The following is a 22,521-nucleotide window of genomic DNA, read 5'->3' as shown; positions in this document are numbered from 1 at the left end:
CCACGATTCCAATCCTCTGCCAAAAAGGCATCGACTATGAACCACAGTAGACTTCTGTGGTGTACATCTATTTTACATGTATCCGGCATCCTTTGCGATCCTGTCCAAAAGTTTATGGAGCTTGACGGCCTTTTCGAAATCGGAATAGCAATCCTTTTTGAGCGCGTATGCCTCAAATAATCTTGCAGTATTGGCGCCAGGTGGAGGAACATTCTTGATATGGCTGGGCTCATCTTGCTCCCAGTCAATTGTTTTCACTTCTCCGTCCTTTGTAACAAGGCGCAGAGTCCTTACATTCGACCCCGTCTGATACCCTCTACCCTTAGTTGCGAGCTCTATCTCTCCTTCGGCTCCGGAAATGAGCCAGCGGAAGCCTTGTCCGTCTATCGGTCGTGGAGGTGTGCGCGTGGAGATGCTCACAACAGCTCCGCTTTCTAGCATGCCCTGGATGAAGATGTGATCGGGTGAGGTCCTTTTTCTCTCAGGATTGACGACCTCTCCGGTCTTGCTGCTGATGAGCTTGACGATTGGTTGCTGGACGGCGAAAGTCGATTTGACACTAGCGAAATCACCGAGCACATGGACAAAGCCACTTAGGACTTGTTTCAGATGCAAGTCAGTTTCAAAATCATTGTATACGAAAAGAGTACTCACAGTGGGCAAACGTGATATGGTATTCGTCCCCGCCACTCTCAAAATCCAGGTAAAACTCAGCTTCTGCGGTCCACGTATGGATCGGTCCAGTGGGAGGCGAAATCTGGACGTCGGAACTGGTTACTCTACCAATCGCTCCGCTCTCAATCAACTCTTTGGCTTTTGCAAGCCATGGGTCTGCGCAGAACTGTGTCCCGACTATCGTCCTCAAATTGGACTCTATAGCCAGTTGAAGCATCTCCTCTGCTTGTGCAGTGCTGGCACCCAGAGGCCATTCCACAAAGACTTCCTTCTTGGCCAATAGGGCAGGCTTGGCGGCGAGCAAATGCCTCGAAACCACAATGGACACGTCAATGAGATCAACATCGGGATCATTGGCTAGGTCCTCTACGCTGCCGTATGCCTTGACAGATGAAGGCAGCTTGTGATATTCGATTGAACGACGAGCTGATTCAACCGACGAGTTGCATATGGCGACGATTTCGTAATGAGGGGACGGACGGAGCGAGGCCAGGTGAGCGGAAACACCCCATTTGCCTTGACCGGCACCTGCTGGTTCAGGGCTGAGTCCAACGATACCGACACGGATGGGAGCCATTGCGAATGTAGTTGAGTTTTGTGAGTTTGAAGAGATGTAATTGAGGAGGAAAGAAGGGAGAAGATGGGAAAGTCGGATGCTCTGTCATTTATACCTCAATCTTATTAGCACTTGACGTATAATCGGGACCGAATCGGCTGGAAATTGACTTGAATGTGCTGTAAAATATGAATATTTGGTGAATATAATGTGTTTTATAGGCTTTAATAAGAGTCGTCGAGATGATTCTCGATAGATACCTCTTACAAAAGCACCAATACGATTGCTTAGAGTTCCGGGACCCGCTCCAACTCCGACCAAGACTGTTCAAGACCCCGCCGGAACTCCGGCCGCCCAAATGCTTTGCTCCACTTGAATCCCGTCGCTGACGGTTATATTATATATATATATAAGTTGCTGGATTGATATATAATGTATAAAAGCTAGAATTTATACCGGGTGTATTGTATCCGAACGTATTTTGGATATTGCTCATATCCGACTTCGGGATTTCATTGTGCAGCAAGTGACTCGTGGGTTGCATTTGCGAGGTCTCACATTGCGCGGTAGGGAGCAAAAGCTTTGACTAAACTGAGACAGCAGATGGTGTGATGCTACCAGAGACTAGAATTGATATAGGTCGAATCCAATCTCATACGTAAGATGTTACTTACGCTCGATGGCTATCTGAAAAACTTGCTCTCAAAGTGGTGGCGATAATACCCTGTAACACCTATTTATTTCGGCAATCCTACGCTGAATGAACTCAGCCCTATTCAATGCTGCGACTGCGGGCCTAAACCAGTTGACTCACAATTCAGAGAATGTGGCAATGGCAAAAGTTACATGTATAAATGAGCCTCCTTTCGCCAAAACAGATGCGCTTGATGATAGCCGTCTTGGAGAATCTCATGAACGAGTCCTCAACACAGATTTTCCAGCCTCACCACATACCCCGCAGCAAGAGTACGGCTTCGTTGACCATATTCCGGGAGAACCAGCAATACCATTGGCTGAGATTGAAGACTTTTTGCAAAGGGAGCTTGCCACACCGATTTTGGATGAGCTTTACAACGTGCTGCATATATTCGCAAGGAAGCTTGGTAGCAACATCGATGCGCTCCACGTGCAAAATTTCAAGGGCAGAAGAATTGTGCCGGTTGAGAATCCTCGGTTTCATCTCGTACGAGAGGAGAAAAGCGTTTTCATAAAGCCAATACCGGTTTGCTTGCTCAATTACAACTTCTGGACGCAATATCTGGCATCGGATTTGCACATCCCAAGAGTAATATTGCCTGAATCAGATTCCTATCGGGCAATGGCTCTGGGATTTTTGAGATCATATTCTCATCTCATTCAGCATCAATCAGATCTTCGAATCGCAAAGGAGCACGGCCTTATACCGGAGGATATCACCTGGGCTGGGTGGTCCAAGTTCATCCACGGGTTTCGCCTTTTGAATGATGACAATGTAGCAAGACGGTATCACTATGGCCAGATTCGCCTTACGCGCTTAAACTGGGCGATCTTCATCTTTCGGCCCAAAAGCGCTGGTAACAGATTACGATTCTACCACGAGTCCCCATGGTCGGCATTGGCGTTCGTTCAGAATGCCGCGGTACCGCTGGCGTTCATATTTGCTAGTGTATCTCTCATTCTCTCTTCTATGCAAGTGATGCTCAGTGTGCCCGAAGATTCGCTGCTGTCTGGGGGAATTGAGGAAGGCGGGCTTCGGACAGTGCAGTTGATCTTTTGGTGGTTTTCTGTCTTGACATTGCTATTTGCAGCTTTATCCTCGGCATTACTAGTCTTTATACCGGTTCTAATAATCATGTATCAGATATCTTGGGGTATCTTGAAGTATCGAGGGAAGTAGAGTTGGCAGGGTAATTTTTGTATGTGAGACAGGCCTAGCATGTTAGCAGGGGTCGGGTAGCAAAAACACGGCGCGACGCAACACCACCAACATCCCCTTATATTCAACAGCTATAGCCATTGCAATGAGCGCAACAAACGCGATAAGTCGTGAAAAGTCCGATGAAGCTATGAGAGGTGCTATTCTAGCGCTAAAAGCTTCAACAACCTGGTCTTCGTCAGAGATATCAGCCGTGCTAGGCCTGTCGGTCCGTCAGGTGAACCGGATTTACAGCCGGTGCCTCAAGAACGGCTTCGACCCATCGGTCTGGCCGTTACAAATAAACAATTCCTTTGTGTCTGACCGACCGAGGAGTGGAAGGCCCAAAAAGCGGACTGAGGAAGTTGAACAAGCTATCGCCGAAAACTACAAGCGCGATAGTCGCAACGGGGAAAGGTCATGTGCTGACATAGCTGCCGAGATAACACAAGCAGGTCATCTTGTATCATTTACGACGGTGTGGAAGGTGTTGAAAGATATTGGCCTGCGGAAGTCTAGGCCAATAAAGAAGCGCGGTCCGAGGACGAAGATGAAAGAAGGCCCAGCTGAATCAGCGCCTAGCCCATACGTATTGGCCCTTGAAAGACCGGAAGAAGGTGATCAAGTCTGAAGAACCAGCGGTTAAGTTTACTGTACCGCGGCAGCGGCTATCTCATCCGTAGTTAAGTAGACGAGAGATGATGAGGGATCTATTCGAAGCTGTATGCAAAAACGACGGAAAGGATCGGTTGTGATATCATGTTCTGGGACTCTTTCATACGACCAGAAACTCTCTTGTCATTACTGGAAGCCGGAAACAGTCCAAGAGGAAAGGCAGCCCTAGCGAGGAAACACACCAGCAACTGCGGAATAATCCGATCCAGACGGCGGGAGTCTCTACGCTCTCCAAAGCTTACATGAACTTCTCCTACAATGGTCGCGGCCAGATAGTCTCGGATTGGATTGTATTTTCCTATTGAACGCGGCCACGTGGTACGTTTGGCGTCCGTTATCAGTTTCTCGACTTCTTGCATTTTAATTATTGATTCACATTAATAATATTCAACAATAATAGTAGAGCATGGCTCAATCAAGAATATTAAACGCTTGTGTTCAAACCGCTCAATGCCGCTGGGGAAATGGTTGGCCGACGATGGATATTATGGTGGCCACAAAAGCTGGCCGGGTTCATCCCGCCCCATACCTTTCTTGCCGAATGCCTTGGTGCAACATGCGGATGTGAGCCCATTGGCCAAAGTCTATGCATGTCTTTCATCTCCAGAGCAGAGGAGGTGGCAAAAATGAGTTACATGGGACAAGATATATTACTGTACCTGATAATTCCTTAGTCTATATCTTGTGGATCTCTGATGATACAGACAGCTCGTACAACAGGGTGCTGCTATTCGTGTTCAACATCAAAGCCAAATGACTATTAAGCTCGATAACTCCACTCCCATGCCTCTGGAGAGGTCAATTGCTAAATATGTTTTTCTTCGGTGTCAGTGTCTGCTCTATGTAAACCATGGCAGTGTTGCGGAGAATTCATCTTCTCAATAAAGGCTGCAAGGTGGCTCCCGTCTAGTGTTACATGGGCCATGTGTCTACTCAGTTTCAGCTCGCCACATTTCATGACATGATCGTGCCGTGCATATTTGCGGAACAGTGCAACATGAGCTCCATCATAGTTCCCGCCCATACTACCAACCTCGTCATCTTACCCACGTCAAAGCTTCAACCCGCCATTGTTACAGTTTACTGTTGTCGGCCATTGTATAATCTGGTATGATGCATATTTCCTAACGTCTGATATTTCTCAATTATAGTTAATCACGATTTTTTAAAAGCTATCTTGATTGCCGCTGAGCAGCCGACTTCCGAGACAGTTTCGGTGAGACAGTCTGACCGACAGGTGGGACAGTGTTTGTCAAGTGTTACAAAGGGGTCCCCGTCATGTTGTGGCATAAAACGCATTAACAGCAGAGTGCAAACTACCACGATAAATGTTAAGCATGTGAATGTGACAGGTCTGAAGATTTCGGGACGGGCATACAGTTATGCAAGCCACCGGAAAATGAGAGACCAATGCGACCGTATTAGTCGTCTTGTGTTCTGGCTGGTAAAACAAATGATGTAATTGTATATGGCCCATGCTTATAATGAGAAGTATATATAGTTGGTATATCTCCCGGGTCTTCAATGTAATCTGGGTCAGAACCAACTCTATCAATTCACTCATACCTATCCTCGCTCAACCACTTTCACAATGAAGCCTCTTTCATTCTTCACCGTGCTTCTCGCTGCCTCGGGAATTAATGCCACGGTGACCAATCTTCCTACGAAAGACGTGAAATGCAGTAAGATTTCCAAACAAACAAGTGAAAAATAACACATTCTTATTTTTCCTAGGTGGTGTCAGCCGCGCCTTCAAGCCTTCGGATATTGAGAACGCTGGAAACGCCGCTATTCAACATAAGGATAGTCCTATTGGTGAGTGAAAACCCAAAGATTTGGGGCTCGGCGATGATTTAAATCACTAACATTACTTCCATAGGGGACCGGAAATATCCTCATATATATCACTTTGATCGTCCCGACTGCCCCGGTGATCTCTATGGGTTCCCGCTCAGCTGGACAATTCCCTACATGGGAGGAGACCCTGGACTCGTTAGGGGTATTTTCACCTTCCAAAAGGTTGGAAATACTTGGCAGGCGAGGTAGGCTCGAACGAACCCATAGGTGGCACTATGTGAATACTGCTAACGTTCAAAGATACTGCGGTACTTACGCCCACAAGACGAAGCCTGGCGACAACAACTTTTATATCTGCAACTGAACCAGCCAGCTCCTTTAGGGCTTGCATAGAAGTATTAGTCTCTGCAATGCTGCATTACTGCATATGAATGAACAGTACCAATTGACTTTTTCTAATCTCCTCTTGTCACTTCCGTGACCATATGTAGTGGGGGAAATATAGAGCGCTACTACGTAATGAATGATTCCAGATGTAGACCCTTCTCTGTGCTCAACATTTAATAAGCATTGCCTTCCTTATTCCTTCTTCTCAAATAGCTCCAAAACATCTCTGTTTCCACACGCAGCAGCCGCGTCAATCGCCGTCTGCTGGGCGCTATCCTCCATCATGGGATCGAGCCCTATATCCATAAGCTCCTGAAATCGTTCGACATCCCCGGCCGCAGCGGCATGTAAGAGACCCCGGCCTCGATTATCCCTAGCAAAGAAGTCGCCACCTAGATTCTCCAGCATTGGCTTGACAAGTTCAGGTCTAGGTTTGTCGCTATCGTCTAAACCAAGCCAACGCTCCGTCTTTGGCAAACTGTAGAATGAAAACAATGCCGTCTCCCCACGGTTGTTGCGAGCATTTATATCAATACCTCGATCAACCAAGGTGTGAAAGAAGTTGCGTAAAGCCAGATGAGAAATACTCTTTATCAATATATGTAGTAGAGTTTCTCCCTTATTGTTGACAACTGTATGATCTGCTCCCGCCGCCAACAGCATGTCTAATTCGTCGGCAGTGTCCCGTCTTACGGCATAGTGAAATGGAGTATCGCCATTTCCATCCGCCTGGTTCATCAAATTGGGGGCCTCTTCAAGAATATAGGCCAAGGATTTCCGGAACAAGCCAAAATAATAAGTGTGCTCTTCACCACCAGCAAACATATAATGAATGACGTTTCGGCCAAAGTTATCTGTCGCCTCCAATTCTGCACCGAGAGACAAAAGTCGCTCAAATGAGCTAACTCGCTCCTCTGGCGTAATCACGTCCTTATTCGTGTCTGATCCGATGATATGATCAGGGCCACCACCATCATGATAGCCACCCTTATTATGGCAGATCGCATGGAGAAGAGTGCGGCCTTTGGCATCTCGATAGTTGACGTCGAGATTTGGAATTTGAAGAAACGGATCTGCTATTATATCTGAAGTAAGTACCTCATGTAATAGGGTACATTCACTCCAGCCTTTAGGCACATCGATAGTGGCGATTTGTGTCTCTGAGAGACTGGACTTGTCTTCGGGCCTTTTGTCCTTTTTGAGGAATTTTGCAAACGGATCAGCTCCATGCTGAATGAGTATCTCAATGATCTTCATTCTAGCGGGGAGTTCCCGACAAAAACTGTTCGAGTTAGTCCAACTCAAGCTCAAATATCTGGCGGCATAATGCAGTGGAAACTCTTTATGTGTCTCCGGCACTTTAAGGCCCTTCCTCCTCCTCCTCTCGTCTTCCTCCCTGGGCGGCGCGTCTCCAAGAGCATTTAGGCTTATACCGCTAGATAAGAGCGCTTGCAGAACTTCTGCATTGCCGGACTCAATGGCGCCAAAAATCGAGTCCAGTGTGACAATTGCTCCATGCTTGACAAGAAGATTGACCATGTCAACGTTATGCTGTGCGCACGCGAGACAGCTCTGGCCCTGACTATCGACCGCATTGACATCCGCTCCTCTTTCGATCAGTATCTTGGCTGCGTCCCAGTTAAATGGTCCTAGATATTCGCCGTCTCCTTGGAGAGCCATATGGAGTGGCGTCTTCCCTTTTGCATTTCGCATATGAATATCTGCGCCAGCATCAAGCAGATAAGGCAATGCTTGGTGGACTTGCCACCAGCAGTTACCTCGTGCGACCCAAAAGAGAGCGGATTCCATGTCTGTATCAGTCTCATTGATGTTGACCGCAAATTTCTCAACAAGCAATCGCACCATATCCATGTTCGGCAACTCCCTCTGAACAGCGGTAAGAAGGAATGGCGAAAAAGAAGCTGAAGTACCATCCCTCTTTGAGAAGAACAAACCCGGCCTTGTTTTGTCACCAAACGCATGCCATTCTCCCTTTTCTAACTGTGCCTCCGTCTCAATGGTCGCTATCTTGTCAACAAGCGACGTGAAGCCAAGCTTTATAAGATGTTCCAGGGTGGCGTTCTCGTTTGGCACGTAGTCAACACCTGGAGTGAATTTAGGAAGAAATGTCGCTCCCAGCCGAGAAAGTTCTTCTAACAGATGATACTCTCTCCGAATCAAAAACCGCGTGACAAAATTCAATGGCACGGATTGATCCTTGTCTCCGGGACGAATAAGGGCTGAAGATGTCAAGGCCTTAAATGCAGCTTCTTGCTCATGGCGACGCGCAACTTGGGCGAACTTTGTGAGCTCATCTAGCCCTTCGGTAGTGCTCGTGTCGAGAGCGTGCATCAAACAGGCAGCCGTATAATTCCTTTGCTTCTCGACAGCTGTGTTGATGATGCCTTCTTTGTGTCTCCCAGGACGGTTTACAAGCAAAGAAATATCGGCTCCATGCTCGACAAGCATGTCAACAATCTCTTCGAGCCTCGCTATATGGCCTATACCGATCCCTTTAACTGTACTGTGGCACTGGCAAGATCCATCGGTACGGTATGGGTCACGCAGTTTTAGAGCTGCCTTGTATTGGTATTCGCCACCATCTTGTTGCGGACGAGGATGCTTCCATCGTTCGCATTCCTCTTCAAATTCAAGACAACCTTCGAAGATGCCTTTGAGTTTAGCATCAGCTCCGGCTTCCAACAGCAGAGACACTGTTTCAGGTCTCCCAGACCTACAAGCGTAGTAAAGAGGTGTATAAGCGTCCGAATCAGTTGTTACTTTCGCATTCACGCCCATTACTGCCCGGCGGTCATTCATTTTGCTCAAAGTTGAACTATTAGCTTGTCCTGACTGTGTGATATCAATATCTGGTAGGCCTTGTTGTCGTTTCCTTAGTGCATCTAATAGTAGGCCGACATTGTTGCTGTCTCTGCCCCGCGCAGCAAGATGAAGAGGAGTGAGCCCTTCATGAGTAGAAACCAGAGGATTCGCGCCAGCTTCAATCAGCTTTTTGGCATACACCTCCCCGCAAGTAGATACAGCTAGATGTAGAGGGGCGATGCCATCATCATCGGGGACATTGACATTCTTCGTTCGGGAAATGACGAGATCAATGGGCATGGTCTCCCCCGACGGCATGCGCAACCAACGATTACTGTATGCGCATAAGAAGTGTAGTGGCGTGCGGCCGGCATGGTTTTTCTGTTCCAAGTCTAAGCCCAGAGCGAGAAGCTTCTCCCAGAGGTCCAGTAACCGCGGGCCTTCATAAGAGCTGTGGTTTACATCCAACACGGCAACTGTATGAAGGAGGTTATTTCCGTTATAGTCAACAGCCTTGACGTCGAGGCCTAAACTAATGAGGAAATCAACCCTCGTCACAGGATTGGAGGCCATAAGTCTCGACTCATAGGCGTGGGGGCACCTCATGGCGTAGTGGAGAGCTGTTTCGCCGCGGAAATTGCGTTGAAACGGTGAAACTCCTCGATCGATAAGATATTTAATATCTTTGTGTGGATCTTCCGCATTCATAAACAAGAAAACGGAGAGCGATCGAAAGATTAGGTTGTTTCCATCCTTGTCAACCGTGTTGATATCGGCACCCGCCTCGAGAAGCATGTCTAGAATATCCGTCCGACTGTCGCTGGATCGATTCCAGAGCAGTAATGCAGTCATGCCGTCGTGATTTCGTGCATTTGGATCGACTCCTCCAGCGAGTAGGGCTTTGACCATTTCTGGCGTTGGCTTAGGTACTTGCATGAGAGTATGCAATGGAGTGTTGCCCATGTTATCAACTGCATTGCAGTTTGGTCCATATTCCAGGAATCTCATAGTTGATGGCTCGTCACCATTGAGGATAAGATCGTGAAGAATCGTTCGCCCGCATTCCTTTGCAGCATTGATATCAACATGTCCTTGCTCAACAAAGAGTTCTATGGACGGTATCAATGGAACCATTCCCGAGCGCATAAAGTGAAGTGGAGTTGCGCCATCGATATCGGTGGCATTCGCATCAAGCCCAGCTTCTAATAGTAACTTGATGAGGACAGGACAATGAGCGGCGTTGTGTAATGCTGTTTCACCTAATGGCGTCCGGTAGTGAATGTCAACTCCGGCCTCGACCAAAAGCCTGAATATAACTTGCAGTTTGTCGTTGTAATATTCACTGCCGTGTCGATTACAAAGAGCAAATAAGCAGGTCAGTTTGGCGGGCTCATCCTGCGAATATTTCCATCGCCAAGTCGCATCATCACCAGCATCGCATATAATGCTAACATCTGCTCCAGCCTTCAATAACATTGCTACCATCCCTTCATCAACTGCTTCACAAGCTCTATAAAGTAGCGTCTGGCCGTCAATGGTTTTGTTGATATCCACGCCCTGTTGCTGAAGCAGCAAATCAACGCATTTTGATGATCTCAATCCGGCCGCCCACGCCAAGGCACGGTGCATCAAATCTAAATCGTCTCTTATAAAGGGTAGAAATGCTTCTAGTGCCTTGAAATGCCCATTACAAGCATACTGGACCGGCGTGTCGCCAATGCTTGATGGGGAACGACGACTCCTAAACCAAGGATTTTCAAGAGTCTTTTTCGTTGAAGGGCTGACCCCGGCTTTCAGTAGCGTTGTTACGGCTTCAGGGTGGTCGTGGCTGGCCGCTACATGAAGAGGCCTGCGGCCAGAGTAACTGTCAGGTCGATCTGGATCTGCACCGCCTTCTATCAATATCGAAACAATTTCCGCATGTCCCTCAGAAGCAGCCCACCAACTAGACGTTGTGTTGATGTTAGTAATGTGCTGCTAAGAAGCTCACCACTATTCTAGTAGTAGTCAGTCTAGAGGGGAGAGAGCCATGGCTTACAGAGGTGTTCTATCGTAGAAATCCGGCACGTTTATGTCGAAGCTTCCAAGTAATTCTTTCACGTATGATACCAGGCCTTTTTTGGCGGCGATATGAAGCTGTGTGACACTTCTAGCGCCCAGGCTGTATTCTGGCCACCTCATCTGGAGCCATGCCCTCATATTGTTATCGAGTCCAAATAGTTCGTCAAGTTTCGCGTTGATCTCTTTCTGATCCTGGCCGGCAGCTTCAGATTTTGCAATATGCTGGTACCAATTGCTGGCCGCATATTCAAAGAATGGGTACTGAAGTCTGGTTTCGACTTCCATCTCTTCTACTGTGCGCTTAATCTTGAAATAGCCACCGCCACGTTCCCACTGGGTGCGTGGCATGTCGGCTATTTCTTCGTCCGTCTTAAGGGTGATGGAATTTAAGCATCCAGATTTCAAGTACAGAATACACTGCAGAGCAAGTTGAGCGTGTGTTGAGCCCATCTGCAGGACAGGATACCCAATGTGCTGGCCCTCGCCCGGTCGTGTAGTGCCCTTAAGGTATTCAGTAAAAGAGTGGTGTATAACCGAAACTGTTTCATCAGGTAGTATTTCCAGCAACGGGCCACATGCAGCTCTGATGAGTCCCTTGGTAGCTTTTATATCCCATTTGGAGTCGTTAAACATGCTGATCCTGATCATTTCTGCCAGCTCGAGCAGTCGCAAGGGGCGGGTAGCATGAGTGACGGATTGCAAAATGAGGTGCTGGATGTTACCCGGCACACCAGATCTTTTTGCATGCTCGCTCAATAGATCGGTATATAAGGCGTTCAAATCTGTTGGAAGTTTCAAGAGAACTGTATTGATATCGACGTTTGGCTCGAGAAACGCATCCATGGCTAGCTTGGCGTAGAGAAACAAACCATTCGCACGGCCTGGGACTGCATCTGCGATCGTTTTCCAATCACTCTCTGGGATATTAGATCTTGATAGAGCGAAATGGACATAGGTTGAAATGTCAACATCAACCAAGGCTTCCTGTAACCGAATATGCAGACAAGGGGTCTTTCTTAGTGGCACTTCTACACTTGACACTGGACGGCTGGTGATCAAGAACTTGACCGTCTTTGGTCGCCACTGGCTAATGTCTCCAAGTGTCTTGAGGAACCCCTCGTTGCCACGATCCATCTCATCAAGTGCATCAGCGACGCAGAAGACTTTTCCAGGAAGACCAACAAAGGCTAGGCGCAAGTGATTCCACATAGTTTCCGGAGATATGCTGTCAAGGGATCGATTCTCTTCCACATACTTTTTCAGTTGCTTCTGTAAAGGTGGGCTGTAACTCAGGATTTGGTCCATCCAATCTCGTAGTAAAGCCCGAGGCTCATGATTGGCGTCGATGATTTGGCGGAAAAAGAAGTATAACACTGGACAACCTGGATTCGACTTGGCAATTTCGTTAATTAGATTGGCCGCCATCACCGACTTTCCAGATCCTGGAATGCCCTTGATCCAGAGCATTCCATGCTCTTCATTTGTCATCCATTCTTGATATTGTTTACTTGAAGTGAGCCAGTGCCCTGTGCCGGCAACGTGAGACGACAAGTGCCTGCGGTATTCTCCCCCAGCAATGTCGTATGCTGTTGGCTGCAGCCAGGCTCGAATCTTTGCGATGACCTCTGGAAGCTCGGGCAGCAATTGCCCCGGATTGTAATCACTGACATCATCTCGGCCAATCAAGACAGCGTCAATGTCTTCTTCACTGGCCTGGCTTCCTGATCCCATGATGTTGGTGTAGAGTTGTAGGGGTGAAGAACTGAGGGCTACCGTGGCAATCGAACCATGCGATCGACTCAGTTTTACGAGGGGGAAAAGTTAGTTTGTAAAAGTAGTTGAGTTTGAGTCGAGTTTGTATCCTCCAGTTTGAAAGTTGCATGTCCGTTGCTGTGTCTCTACCCAGGTAGTATTATATCGTTTACCTCCGTGGCTTAGTTGACCGCTAAACACGAGGTCGACAAGGCAGATAAACTGATGTTTTGTTGCCTGATGCATATAAGTAAGCGCTAAAATTTTGGCGATTGGACTCAATGATCTGCCTAATGCTTAGCCTAGGACTTCAAGGCTGTGTTTAATTATAGACGTGCATCGAGAAAATAGCTAATCTACGACAAATATATGCCTGGCCCCGCCGATCGTATAACTTTCCTTATGCTCATCACTAGATGGAAGTGGAGTGAACGTGTTATGATTGTCGCCGTGGTATTCATGTCCGTCAATGCATAATGGAAGCAAACGGCGATTCAATTGATGCTGCTTCGACTCATATAGTATCATGCTCTCGAGGTTGCCTTGAGCAGAAGTCATTTTGTCTCACCAAGGTGCCTAGCCAGTCTTGTCACTACACCTAGCTTGTGACTGTTACATTTAGTAATGCTTAGTTACAGCCTGCAAGTTTGAGTGGGATAGAATACGAGAATGCCGAAGAAATTGAAGAAATCAAGAGATCTCACATAGAGGATTAAGCTGGTATTTAAGGAGATATGAGCGTTACTGTAGACAATTAAGTTGCTCTAGAGCGATCTGTGTCAGACCAGATTTGGGCCAAAAGAGTCAGAAAATTGGAGGCTGGACACCCATTTAGCTCTTCATCTGGTGCGGAGTAGGAGCATTACGCGGAGTTGCGGATTAATGGCCCTACAAATCATTGCCCGGGTGGTTTATTCTCCGGACCCAGCGCGGGGGTTTGTGCCAGCCGATCGATTGCTTACAGCGTATGCTTAGTAAATCGTCGACGCATTCGAGACCGTATCACAGAGTATAAGAAGGGCATTGCTTGACAAGAAGAGTTGCTTTGAAATCATGCGCTTGGCAAATAGCGTACTAAGACTAAGTTAGGTTACCTGAGACTGGGATCTTAGCGGAAATGTGCTGCAAATGATATGAGATTGGGGATTGTATATTAATCTGAATACTCTCCTGATTATTAAATGACCATTCAGCAACATGACGCGCTCATATGCGAGTAACTCCTCTTTCAATAATGACATTGATGGCTTGATAAAACGGGCATGGAATCAAAAATGATTCCAGGTCCCAGTTCATGATTAATGAACACACCAATAAAATGTGATCTAAATACGGAACTGACAACCGCTTAGCTATAGAGGTGGCAGTATAAATATCTCTTAAAACCCAACTAAAGTCTAGAATATCCAAATTGTCATTCTAGCACAAAACTCTACCTTATCAGTTAGCACGAAACGCGCAATCCTACAACTACAGCCATGGCGGATCAAAAAGCAGTAGTGATTACAGGGCGTGGTCAGCGACTTGCCTTGCACACCAGACCAGTACCGACTCCTGGACCCAATGAAGTCTTGGTGAAGGTCAACATTGCAGGATGTTCGTATGATGATGCTCCAGAGCTTTGCTAGCATGACTGACCAAAATAGTAAATCCTCACGATCAGTATGTTCGTGATTTGGGGTACTTCATTGGCGACAATGTGCCCTCTCCATTTGGAATTGATCTCGTTGGCGTTGTACATGCTCTTGGCAAAGATGTCGACAAGTTCAAAGTTGGCGATGTGGTGTTTGGTAATGGCGATCCATTCAAGGGAGATTACATGGGCACCCAAGAGTACGCAATCATGGATGTCAGTTTCATGGGTCGGGTTCCCTCCTCAATCACACAGGACGAGGCCGCGACATTACCGCTGAATGTACTTACCATGTACATTGCTCTATTCCATCCATCTACTCACGCTATCCCTTCTCCTTTGACGCCAGAAGGACAGTCATTCGATTACAAGAACACACCCCTAGCTATTGTTGGAGGTGGTTCCAACTGCGGAAAATTTGCCATTCAAATTGCCAAGTGGGCTGGATTTGGTACCATTATCGCGATCGCGGGCAAGGCTAAATCCGATCTTCTTGTTGAACTCGGAGCCACCCATGTCATCGACAGAACACTGAGCGACAGCGACATTGAAGCAAAAGTACGAAGTATTGTTGGAGATGACCTTCTACACGTGTGCACCGCAGTTCAGGCGAAAGACCTGACACTAGGTGCCAACCTTTTGTCAAATAGCAAGAAGGGAATCCTGGTTCCTTTAACAGCTGGCGAAGTTGATGACAGCAAACTCAACAAACAGGCAGGATACGACTTGCGACGCTTCCTCTGCCGTCCACATGAAGATGATAGAAAAGAGCTCTCGACAATCTTTTGGAAGTCTTTCCCTGACCTTGTTGAGAAGGGAGTTTTCAAGCCGACTCCCTTTCAGATTGTTAAGGGATTGGATGCCGATAAGATCAACGACATTATTGACGAGTATGGGGCTGGAAAGAATCCAACACGACCGAATGTACACGTCAGTGATATCTAGATAGGAAGCCAAACATAGATGATGAGAAGAATACATCGCTTCGTTCCCACCGCCACAATAGGTATGTGCTAGTGAAGCTTGCGGTTCAGAGCATTCAATTTATCGCCGAAAGACTTCACTTTCCTTCTGGTGAACGAACTTATTATCTGCTTGACTGGCCGTGGAATAGTTCTAGGCTACGAAGAAATGTGCCACTTGTGGATTTCCGAGAATCGAAACGAGGGAGTGTTTGACCAACAGATAAATGTTTACTCGGGAGATGTTGCAGGGTATATTGAGCTTGAGCTGCAGAAGGCGTACGTTCAACTACCAACGGCCTCAGCTTTAGCTAGCATGTTTTCAAAGTCTATATGATGAATATAATCCAGCTTGAATTATTTATTCGAGACCGGAAAGCAGATTCGTGGCTTTGCATGTGTCACAATGATAAAGGTTAACATCTCAATATCGCTTTAGCACGTAATGACACACAGATTGCCTGTTTTATCTTGGACAAAGTGTATAACTGGACGCATAACTGGCATCATTTCATTCCTTCTTACAGAATGCGCTTCATTTTGTCATTATCCATTACAAACCTGTAAGTGAGCATCGTACCCAAGTCAAAAGCAAACAAGTATCAAGAGAGCAAATTAGGATGTGTAAAAGTGCTAAACAAAACATGACTATCCATCAAATACGCCGCCGCTTGCTTTAATCAATCTTGTAGGCCAATCCAATAAATGCTGTTGCTTCCATGATACCGACATGAAGTCGTCTTACCCGTCTCCTCATTACATTCCCAATGTTTACCCTGAAACGAGCAACCTTTGATACCCGGCATCCCGATCTAAAAACCGTCTTTCCGACAAAACTCCAAAAATTTCATCTTGCATATATGTATGCAGGTCCGTATGATGAAATGACTTCGCTTCTAACAAGACCCCGCTATTCCCAGTATAAAACATCCATTGTCCCAGAGAAATCATTCACGAAAATATCCATGGTGCAAGCTTCCATCACTCCTTTTACCCACTTCGTACATTTATGATCATCCCCAAACATGTCATGACATTTGGAGAGAGCTTGGTCCATCCAAGCACGACCTAGCTCGCAGAAACCTCTTGCATGGAGTTCAGATGCCGTCGACATGAGGAAATCGCACACCGTGTGGCCGTACCCAGTGCCCATATCAATGAGTTCGTCAAAAGCCATATGATCTAATGCGGTGCTTAGTACTCTCAAGCATGCATCTAAATCGTTTGCATCGCCGAATGTAAAAGCAAGACGCCGAGCCAATTCGAGTGTTGAGGGCTCTAAGAGGCAATAAGACTTAGTATTCCCCCTCAAGAACGGATCCAAGAGCCGCTCCGCCTCCTTGAGAATGTTTATAGCCCCCCCAAATGAAGCATTCTTAGCTAATACTGCCGCAAAAATGCATCTAGAGTGGATAGCTTGTTTCTCAAGCGTCGATTGGTCGCACTTCTGTATATACCGAGAGAGTAGATCTTGGAGTAACACATGGTTGTTGGAATCAGTTGAAAGACGTTCTAAAATCCTTGGCATGGACGCTAGCTTCTCGGGTTCGCTCGATGCTAGCAGATTCTCAATCATCTCATTCGACCCGACATAAGGCTCAGAAGGGTTTTGCAGGAGGAAATGCTCCGCCTTTGGAGTTTGGTGATGTTTCAAGAGCAGGATTGTAAGTAAATTTGCCTCTTCATCCCTTTGTGTTCGGCGAAGGATGGTTATGGTGCTGAGCATATGAGTTACAGTCCTGTCGTGGCAAGACTTGGTATCTCCACAGAGCTCTTTGGTCATCCAGTCAAGGATGCAATGGGCATCATTGACACGCCCTATTTTGACATAGAAATGGGCCATCAAATAGCCAATCTCCAGCGTCTTGCCCTGGGTTGACGAGCAGTGGTGTCTGAAGTAGGAAAACGCATCTCTTAAGGCTGATTCTGCCTCTTCGTGATTACAGGTACCTGCCTCGGCCGCTTTCAGGGCTTCTTGGGCGCGGGAGTAGAGCTCTTCTGGTGTAGAATTTGTGCGACAACGGCCTTCGGCAAGGAACTTGCACAAGTCCTCGGTGGTATCGGCAGTGGCTGCATCAGCCATCTCGAGATCACCATCAGTGCCACGTGAGTTCTCGAGGACGCTCTCGGTGTCGGTAATGCCAGAAGATGGCGGTGTCCCGTAGGTGAAATCGTCAGGTATGGAGGAGTCTTTTATATGGTGTCAGATTGCGCAATGCCTGGGTTTATTTCAGCCTGGGGTATGGGGCGGCCGACTTACCGTCCTGTAGGGACGAGTCTTCTTCAGCGGAATGTCTGCTCAATAGCTTCTTGATCCGCTCGATGGGCCATATTCGGTTATTCCACCTAAAAATGGTACGTTTTGGTCGCCTTTGTTTGGCGATGTTGAGCATACGCGCAGCTATGGCTTTTGGTAGATTCTTGGACCACTTCCATTGTTTGAACTTGTCTTTATACATCTTCTCTCTGGAAGTCGGTTAGACTACTGTATTCTCTATTGAATGCTAATAATAGCTGTCTGACACTTACGTTGCGTGAAACTGGTGATGATCTTTCATCAGCTGCATGGTTGCTGCTAAAGTAAAGTTCTGCTCCATATAGAAAGAATAGATGGCATCCCTGTGATGCTCCCAAACTTGAGGATCCGGCGGCCGCGCACGGGGCCTGCGTTGGTTGGGAGGCTGCTCGGCGGCGGCTGCAGGTGTGTTGGTTTGAACATGGGGCGGCGCATCCTGGGCTCCATCAACGGCCGTAGAAAGAGCTTCGGCGGAGGCATAGGCGGCATCTCCGGTGGGCTGGTTGTCGAATTGACTACCGACTTCATTGAGAGATCCCGCCATCTCAGCTGGGTGAGCCGGGCGGGGAGGTGGCGCCCCGTTGCCGGGGGTCAAAAGCTCACTCATCAAAATCTCATTCACATGGCCAGATGTAGAGTGTTGCCACAAAGACATCATGATATCGTCTCTGGTAATCGATTGCGTCGTGACTAGGCCGGTGTCGCCGCTGGTCTCCGACGCGAGAGCATTGAGGTCATTGTCATACAACTCATTCCAGAAGTTGTGATGGTTATGGCCTGGATACTGCCCAGCCATGGCGTAGTGGGGAGAATTATCGAGGGCGGGTGATGAATGACGAGAAGGTTTGGAAGTGCTGACGCATTCTAAGTCGGGGGATGGAGGTTTTATGATGAGCCTGCGTGGCAGCGAGACTATACGCAGGCGGTGACTTGAGGAGCAGGCCGGGCGAGCTCGTCAACCACAGCGACATAGTCTGACCGTTGGCGGAAATTGACGAGTCCGACGACCACGCTGGGCGCTGGGGCCAGCAAACGGACAAAGGAACTGGAATATGGATCTTTGATCAGTGGGTACGACGCCAAGTCAATCGCTGGACAGTGGAGAAAGCGAAAAGCCCCCCCTGCCCCTGCACAGCCCTTCAACCAACTATCTCAAGACTTCAATATCCTCTGTGGGTCTCTTCGATTTCTCGCTTAAGCACGGAGTACGGGCATATGGAAACAACAAGCTTAGCCATTGGTTGGTATGTCATGAATATGCTGCCGTACTCGTACTTTTCCGCTTGGCCAAGGTGCCGAAGTGGGATGGGGGAAGAGAGAGATGGGATTGCCTGGCTTGTGAACAAGGGGGACGTCATTCGAAGGGCCGCTGTCGGCTTGAGATCCGTGGATCTTATGGGCATTTGGCAAATGTATGGCATTTGATGCCAACGAAGAGAATAACCAAAAAGTACTGACTCCAACTCTAAAATAAAAGACAAGAGCTTCGTAATGAGGTGACAACAAAAGGGTTAAAAGAAATCAACTTGAAGCTCAAAATCCATAAATCTTTTCATCTTCTTTTTTACAAAAAGGTGAGGAAGCCGATCAGCACTTTTGGGTTCAACTGTTTTGTTTGAAAAGGTCCCGTTGGGTATCTCTCTGTTGAGGCAGTGTGGCTTAGTAACAACGAATCCAATGCAATGTTGTAAAGCCATTCAGGCTTCTACCTTAGTAAAGGTGTCACCGTAATAAAGCACCTGCAGGAGATCTTTGGGGTGCGGGATGGCAGATTTAGGGCGCTGACGTTGGTCCCTGTACAGGTAGGTGTTTCCCTCGGCTCTTTTGTAAAATATGTGTGGACATAAGTACTGGAAGTCTCTGTCTATCATACAAAGTACTTTAGTATCTAACCTGAGGAGTTGAAAGAAGTACTACGCAGTTGGCCAAGACAGCCCAGTTGACCCCCCAGTTGAGTTGATCAAGACAGCACAGCCCGTACAAACCCCCCCACTGGCCTACCGCCCTCGGAGAGACATAAGTGGTACTGGTACCACGTGCGGTGCCGCCAGAAGTAGGAAAGAAGTGGAAATCATGAAAACAGGAGCTGGGACACAACCCTTCATCTGTACATGTACATACATGTACTCATCGCTCTCTCTCTGTCTCCACCTATCGCCCCCCTCCCAAACTGGTGTTGCTGTGATGCACGCTCTTAATGGTATGTCAAGTCCGAGCCTCCAATCCCAGATCGCTACAGTGTCTGCCTCCCGCTATGCCCACAGCCACTTCTGCAGTGCCCATGTCGTTCTCTAATTGCTCACCAAATGAACGACGCGTCTTCATTGGATTGCAGCGTCGACGTGGTGCAGTGGTGCAGATTGTGAAACGAGTGGCTGGAGGAGGGCTATCCAGAACAAGACGAATTGGACCCATACCTGACCAAGCAAAGAATCTTGACAAGGTCCAATAGAAGCACCGCCAGGGGTAGAGTGGCTAAGTGCTTTTAGGTAAGGCTAGATCTTCGGGAAGCTGGGGCGAAAGGCCACCATGACAAAAGATCTACAGATGGGTTCGAAGTCTGAGGAATTTACAGATGCAGTCACGCAAAAGTTTTGGTTGAAGTTCTCCAAAGGCCTTTCATGATGCTGCCAGGATGGATGTAGAGCGTGCGCGGATGATAAAAGCTGGCAATGATCTCTTCCATTAGACGGAATGCCATCGAGGCGAGCAGTTTGTCTGTCTGACCTTTACTCTTGACTGCATATACTTGCCTTTCAGCTTACCACACCCAAGTTCAAAGATATCTACCCTCACACACCGTAAAACCAACCATGAGCACTTCAGTAAGTAGTATACTCTGTACCTTATCCGAAACTCGGCATCTGTGTGTCCAAGAGATCGGACTGCTGTTACCCGTTGGGTTGCGTCTACTATCAATGGTACTTGGATCTAGCCTGGATCCGCTAGATACCCGCTGATTTAGCATAGAGCTAACCATGTGTCATCAAGCCTCGCCGCAGCAGCTCTCTCGAGGCGGCAAGTACACAGGGACAGGCTGGATCGATTCCGGGCGCAGGAAGTAATGGGCGAAGCAGTCCCCAACAAAGCTCAAAAGGGAATGTCGACAATCGGCCAAGTCTCGCTGAACGCCCTTTTGCTCTAGAAAAGTGGCTGTCAGAATCACCGAAAGACGAACCGTACAACACTTTAGCATCGGGTAGAGCCCCGGCTTCGGAACCGGCCATAGCCTCAACGGCGCCGCTATTAGACGGCTCGTCCCGCCTTTGATGGATCCATTATCAGCAACGCGACGGGCCTCTTGAATCATCGGGTCACTAGTCGCTATTCCTTAGATATTCTCGCTTTCGTCTCTTCTCTATTTGGTAGTAGCTTGGGCATTTGTATGATAGTAATGTGATCGAATTGCTGGCAAGATTTTAGCCATTCATACCGCCAGTGTCACAGCTGCTCGTACCCGCACATGCATCCTGTATTTTACCAGAACCGTTGACCGAGACCAAGCCACAAACGAAACAGCATACCGAATATTGACGGATGAACTGATGAGAACACGGAGTGTTAGTTGCAGCGAATCCCGCGATACAGAGTGTCCAGAGAGCATCCCGATATATTCCGATATTGCTCTTTCTAGTACATGTACCTACATGTATGATCTCAACAGAGTGCAACCCTCCTCTGACGCGAAGGATTCACCGAACGAAAGACTCCGCGCTGCCTTCCGTACACACCCGGATGAATCGGTATTAATGCAACATATTCCCCTTCCGGAAATTGAATATCTGTTTTGGCGCTCTCCTGTGATAATGTGGTACGTAAGGTTGATTTATTCTCACGCCAAAGAATCTATGGTCATGGCGAGCCCAATAACAATAGCGGAAGCTAACGAAGCCATGGCTATAATAGAAGAATTCGGAATTGTTATGCGTCAAGATCTACAGCAACTTGGACCATGGAAAGATATCTGCACGGCTACAGTCGGAGTTGCAAGAGAGGTCACACAGGAGCGAGGCCTGGTCAAGAGCATGGAGATTGGGTCCAAATTTATGAACTTGCCGCTTGAGGAGGTTAACATATCGTCCAATACTGGTGTTTTTGCTACATTTGGTATGGAGTGACAATGGTTTTGTCAAGCATCTCCATCGGATACTTGCTCCTACGGATCCCCGTCGAGGAGATACACACCTGTATTATCAGCAATTTTATATGGCTCGCTATCACCATGAGCATCGCTCAACTAACTCCCCGGTTGTAATTATGTTAAAATATCCTACCGAAGAAGCCTGTATAAGGGACCCATGGGTCGAGGCAAGAAGCTCTGCAATCTCTATCTATAGCCAAGTCATATTTGGTAGCGCTGAATTTACAAAGCATCATCGGCAGAGGCATCCGCACGAATCTTAGCTCAGAAGGGCATTCAAAACGAACGAAACGAATATCCTCACTACAAGAGACAAATATCTTACATACAATGCGAGGTTGTTAGACACTCATTGGAAGACAACAAGCGGAGTTACTTGAGGGGGCATCTTGTTATTTACGGTCACGTTTGACGCCACATCTTTCGATGACTCGCCTTATATCACCGAAAAAGACCTAAGCTAGCCCAATTCTTGGTGCAGATTCACAGTAACATGGGGCGGTTTTCAACAACACGGTAGAGGCATGATGTTTATTCTACATGACAAGCTCATAGTAGGAAAGCACTTGCAGAGAAAACCATTGACAGCATACCTACAATTGGCAAAAGGAACCTTCCCCAGAAAATAGAGCTCCCTTCAGCAAGGGAACGACTTGTCCGATTTTGTGTTATCAGATCGATTGAAGCACATTGCCCTCTTAGACGAAGCCGATATATTTCCAAACCACTGCAAGACTGTCAATCTCGAGCGCGGCAGTCTCTGGTACGGCCAGCTCATTCCCTACAACCCATCAAACCTTCGTTCTTATGGCGCCAGTATACGGAATACATGAACCTGTATTTTTGCATCTATTAAGACGACCGGGGTA

General features: G+C 47.5%; 6 protein-coding genes across 6 annotated transcripts; 3 read left to right on the top strand and 3 right to left on the bottom strand.

Moving 5' to 3' along the window:
* Window positions 1–72: 72 nt before the first annotated feature.
* Window positions 73–1,252, bottom strand: T069G_10419 (oxidoreductase family, NAD-binding rossmann fold domain-containing protein; the record flags this gene model as incomplete). Its single annotated transcript, XM_056177629.1, has 2 exons — window positions 73–599; window positions 655–1,252. 2 exons carry the CDS (start codon window positions 1,250–1,252, stop codon window positions 73–75), a joined length of 1,125 nt encoding a protein of 374 aa, XP_056023919.1.
* Window positions 1,253–3,231: 1,979 nt separating this feature from the next.
* T069G_10418 (transposase domain-containing protein) lies at window positions 3,232–3,756 on the top strand (the record flags this gene model as incomplete). The annotated part of the gene is made up of 1 exon (XM_056177628.1): window positions 3,232–3,756. The coding sequence occupies one exon, from the start codon at window positions 3,232–3,234 to the stop codon at window positions 3,754–3,756; it is 525 nt and encodes a 174-aa protein (XP_056023918.1).
* Window positions 3,757–5,391: 1,635 nt separating this feature from the next.
* Window positions 5,392–5,961, top strand: T069G_10417 (uncharacterized protein; the record flags this gene model as incomplete). Its single annotated transcript, XM_056177627.1, has 4 exons — window positions 5,392–5,482; window positions 5,535–5,615; window positions 5,680–5,842; window positions 5,898–5,961. 4 exons carry the CDS (start codon window positions 5,392–5,394, stop codon window positions 5,959–5,961), a joined length of 399 nt encoding a protein of 132 aa, XP_056023917.1.
* Window positions 5,962–6,176: 215 nt separating this feature from the next.
* T069G_10416 (ankyrin repeats (many copies) domain-containing protein) lies at window positions 6,177–12,599 on the bottom strand (the record flags this gene model as incomplete). The annotated part of the gene is made up of 7 exons (XM_056177626.1): window positions 6,177–8,485; window positions 8,537–10,752; window positions 10,846–11,136; window positions 11,203–11,285; window positions 11,328–11,852; window positions 11,895–12,137; window positions 12,297–12,599. The coding sequence occupies 7 exons, from the start codon at window positions 12,597–12,599 to the stop codon at window positions 6,177–6,179; spliced, it is 5,970 nt and encodes a 1,989-aa protein (XP_056023916.1).
* A 1,499-nt stretch (window positions 12,600–14,098) lies between these two features.
* T069G_10415 (zinc-binding dehydrogenase domain-containing protein) lies at window positions 14,099–15,198 on the top strand (the record flags this gene model as incomplete). The annotated part of the gene is made up of 2 exons (XM_056177625.1): window positions 14,099–14,216; window positions 14,267–15,198. 2 exons carry the CDS (start codon window positions 14,099–14,101, stop codon window positions 15,196–15,198), a joined length of 1,050 nt encoding a protein of 349 aa, XP_056023915.1.
* Window positions 15,199–16,639: 1,441 nt separating this feature from the next.
* T069G_10414 (clr5 domain-containing protein) lies at window positions 16,640–18,307 on the bottom strand (the record flags this gene model as incomplete). The annotated part of the gene is made up of 4 exons (XM_056177624.1): window positions 16,640–16,685; window positions 16,748–17,405; window positions 17,476–17,681; window positions 17,745–18,307. 4 exons carry the CDS (start codon window positions 18,305–18,307, stop codon window positions 16,640–16,642), a joined length of 1,473 nt encoding a protein of 490 aa, XP_056023914.1.
* Between the last annotated feature and the right edge of the window lie 4,214 nt (window positions 18,308–22,521).

The sequence above is a fragment of the Trichoderma breve genome, assembly GCF_028502605.1.
Source record: "Trichoderma breve strain T069 chromosome 7 map unlocalized scaffold00007, whole genome shotgun sequence".
Taxonomy (NCBI): Eukaryota; Fungi; Ascomycota; class Sordariomycetes; order Hypocreales; family Hypocreaceae; genus Trichoderma; species Trichoderma breve.
The sequence above is the reverse complement of the archived record's forward strand: the minus strand, read 5'-3'. Positions and strand labels throughout refer to the sequence as shown.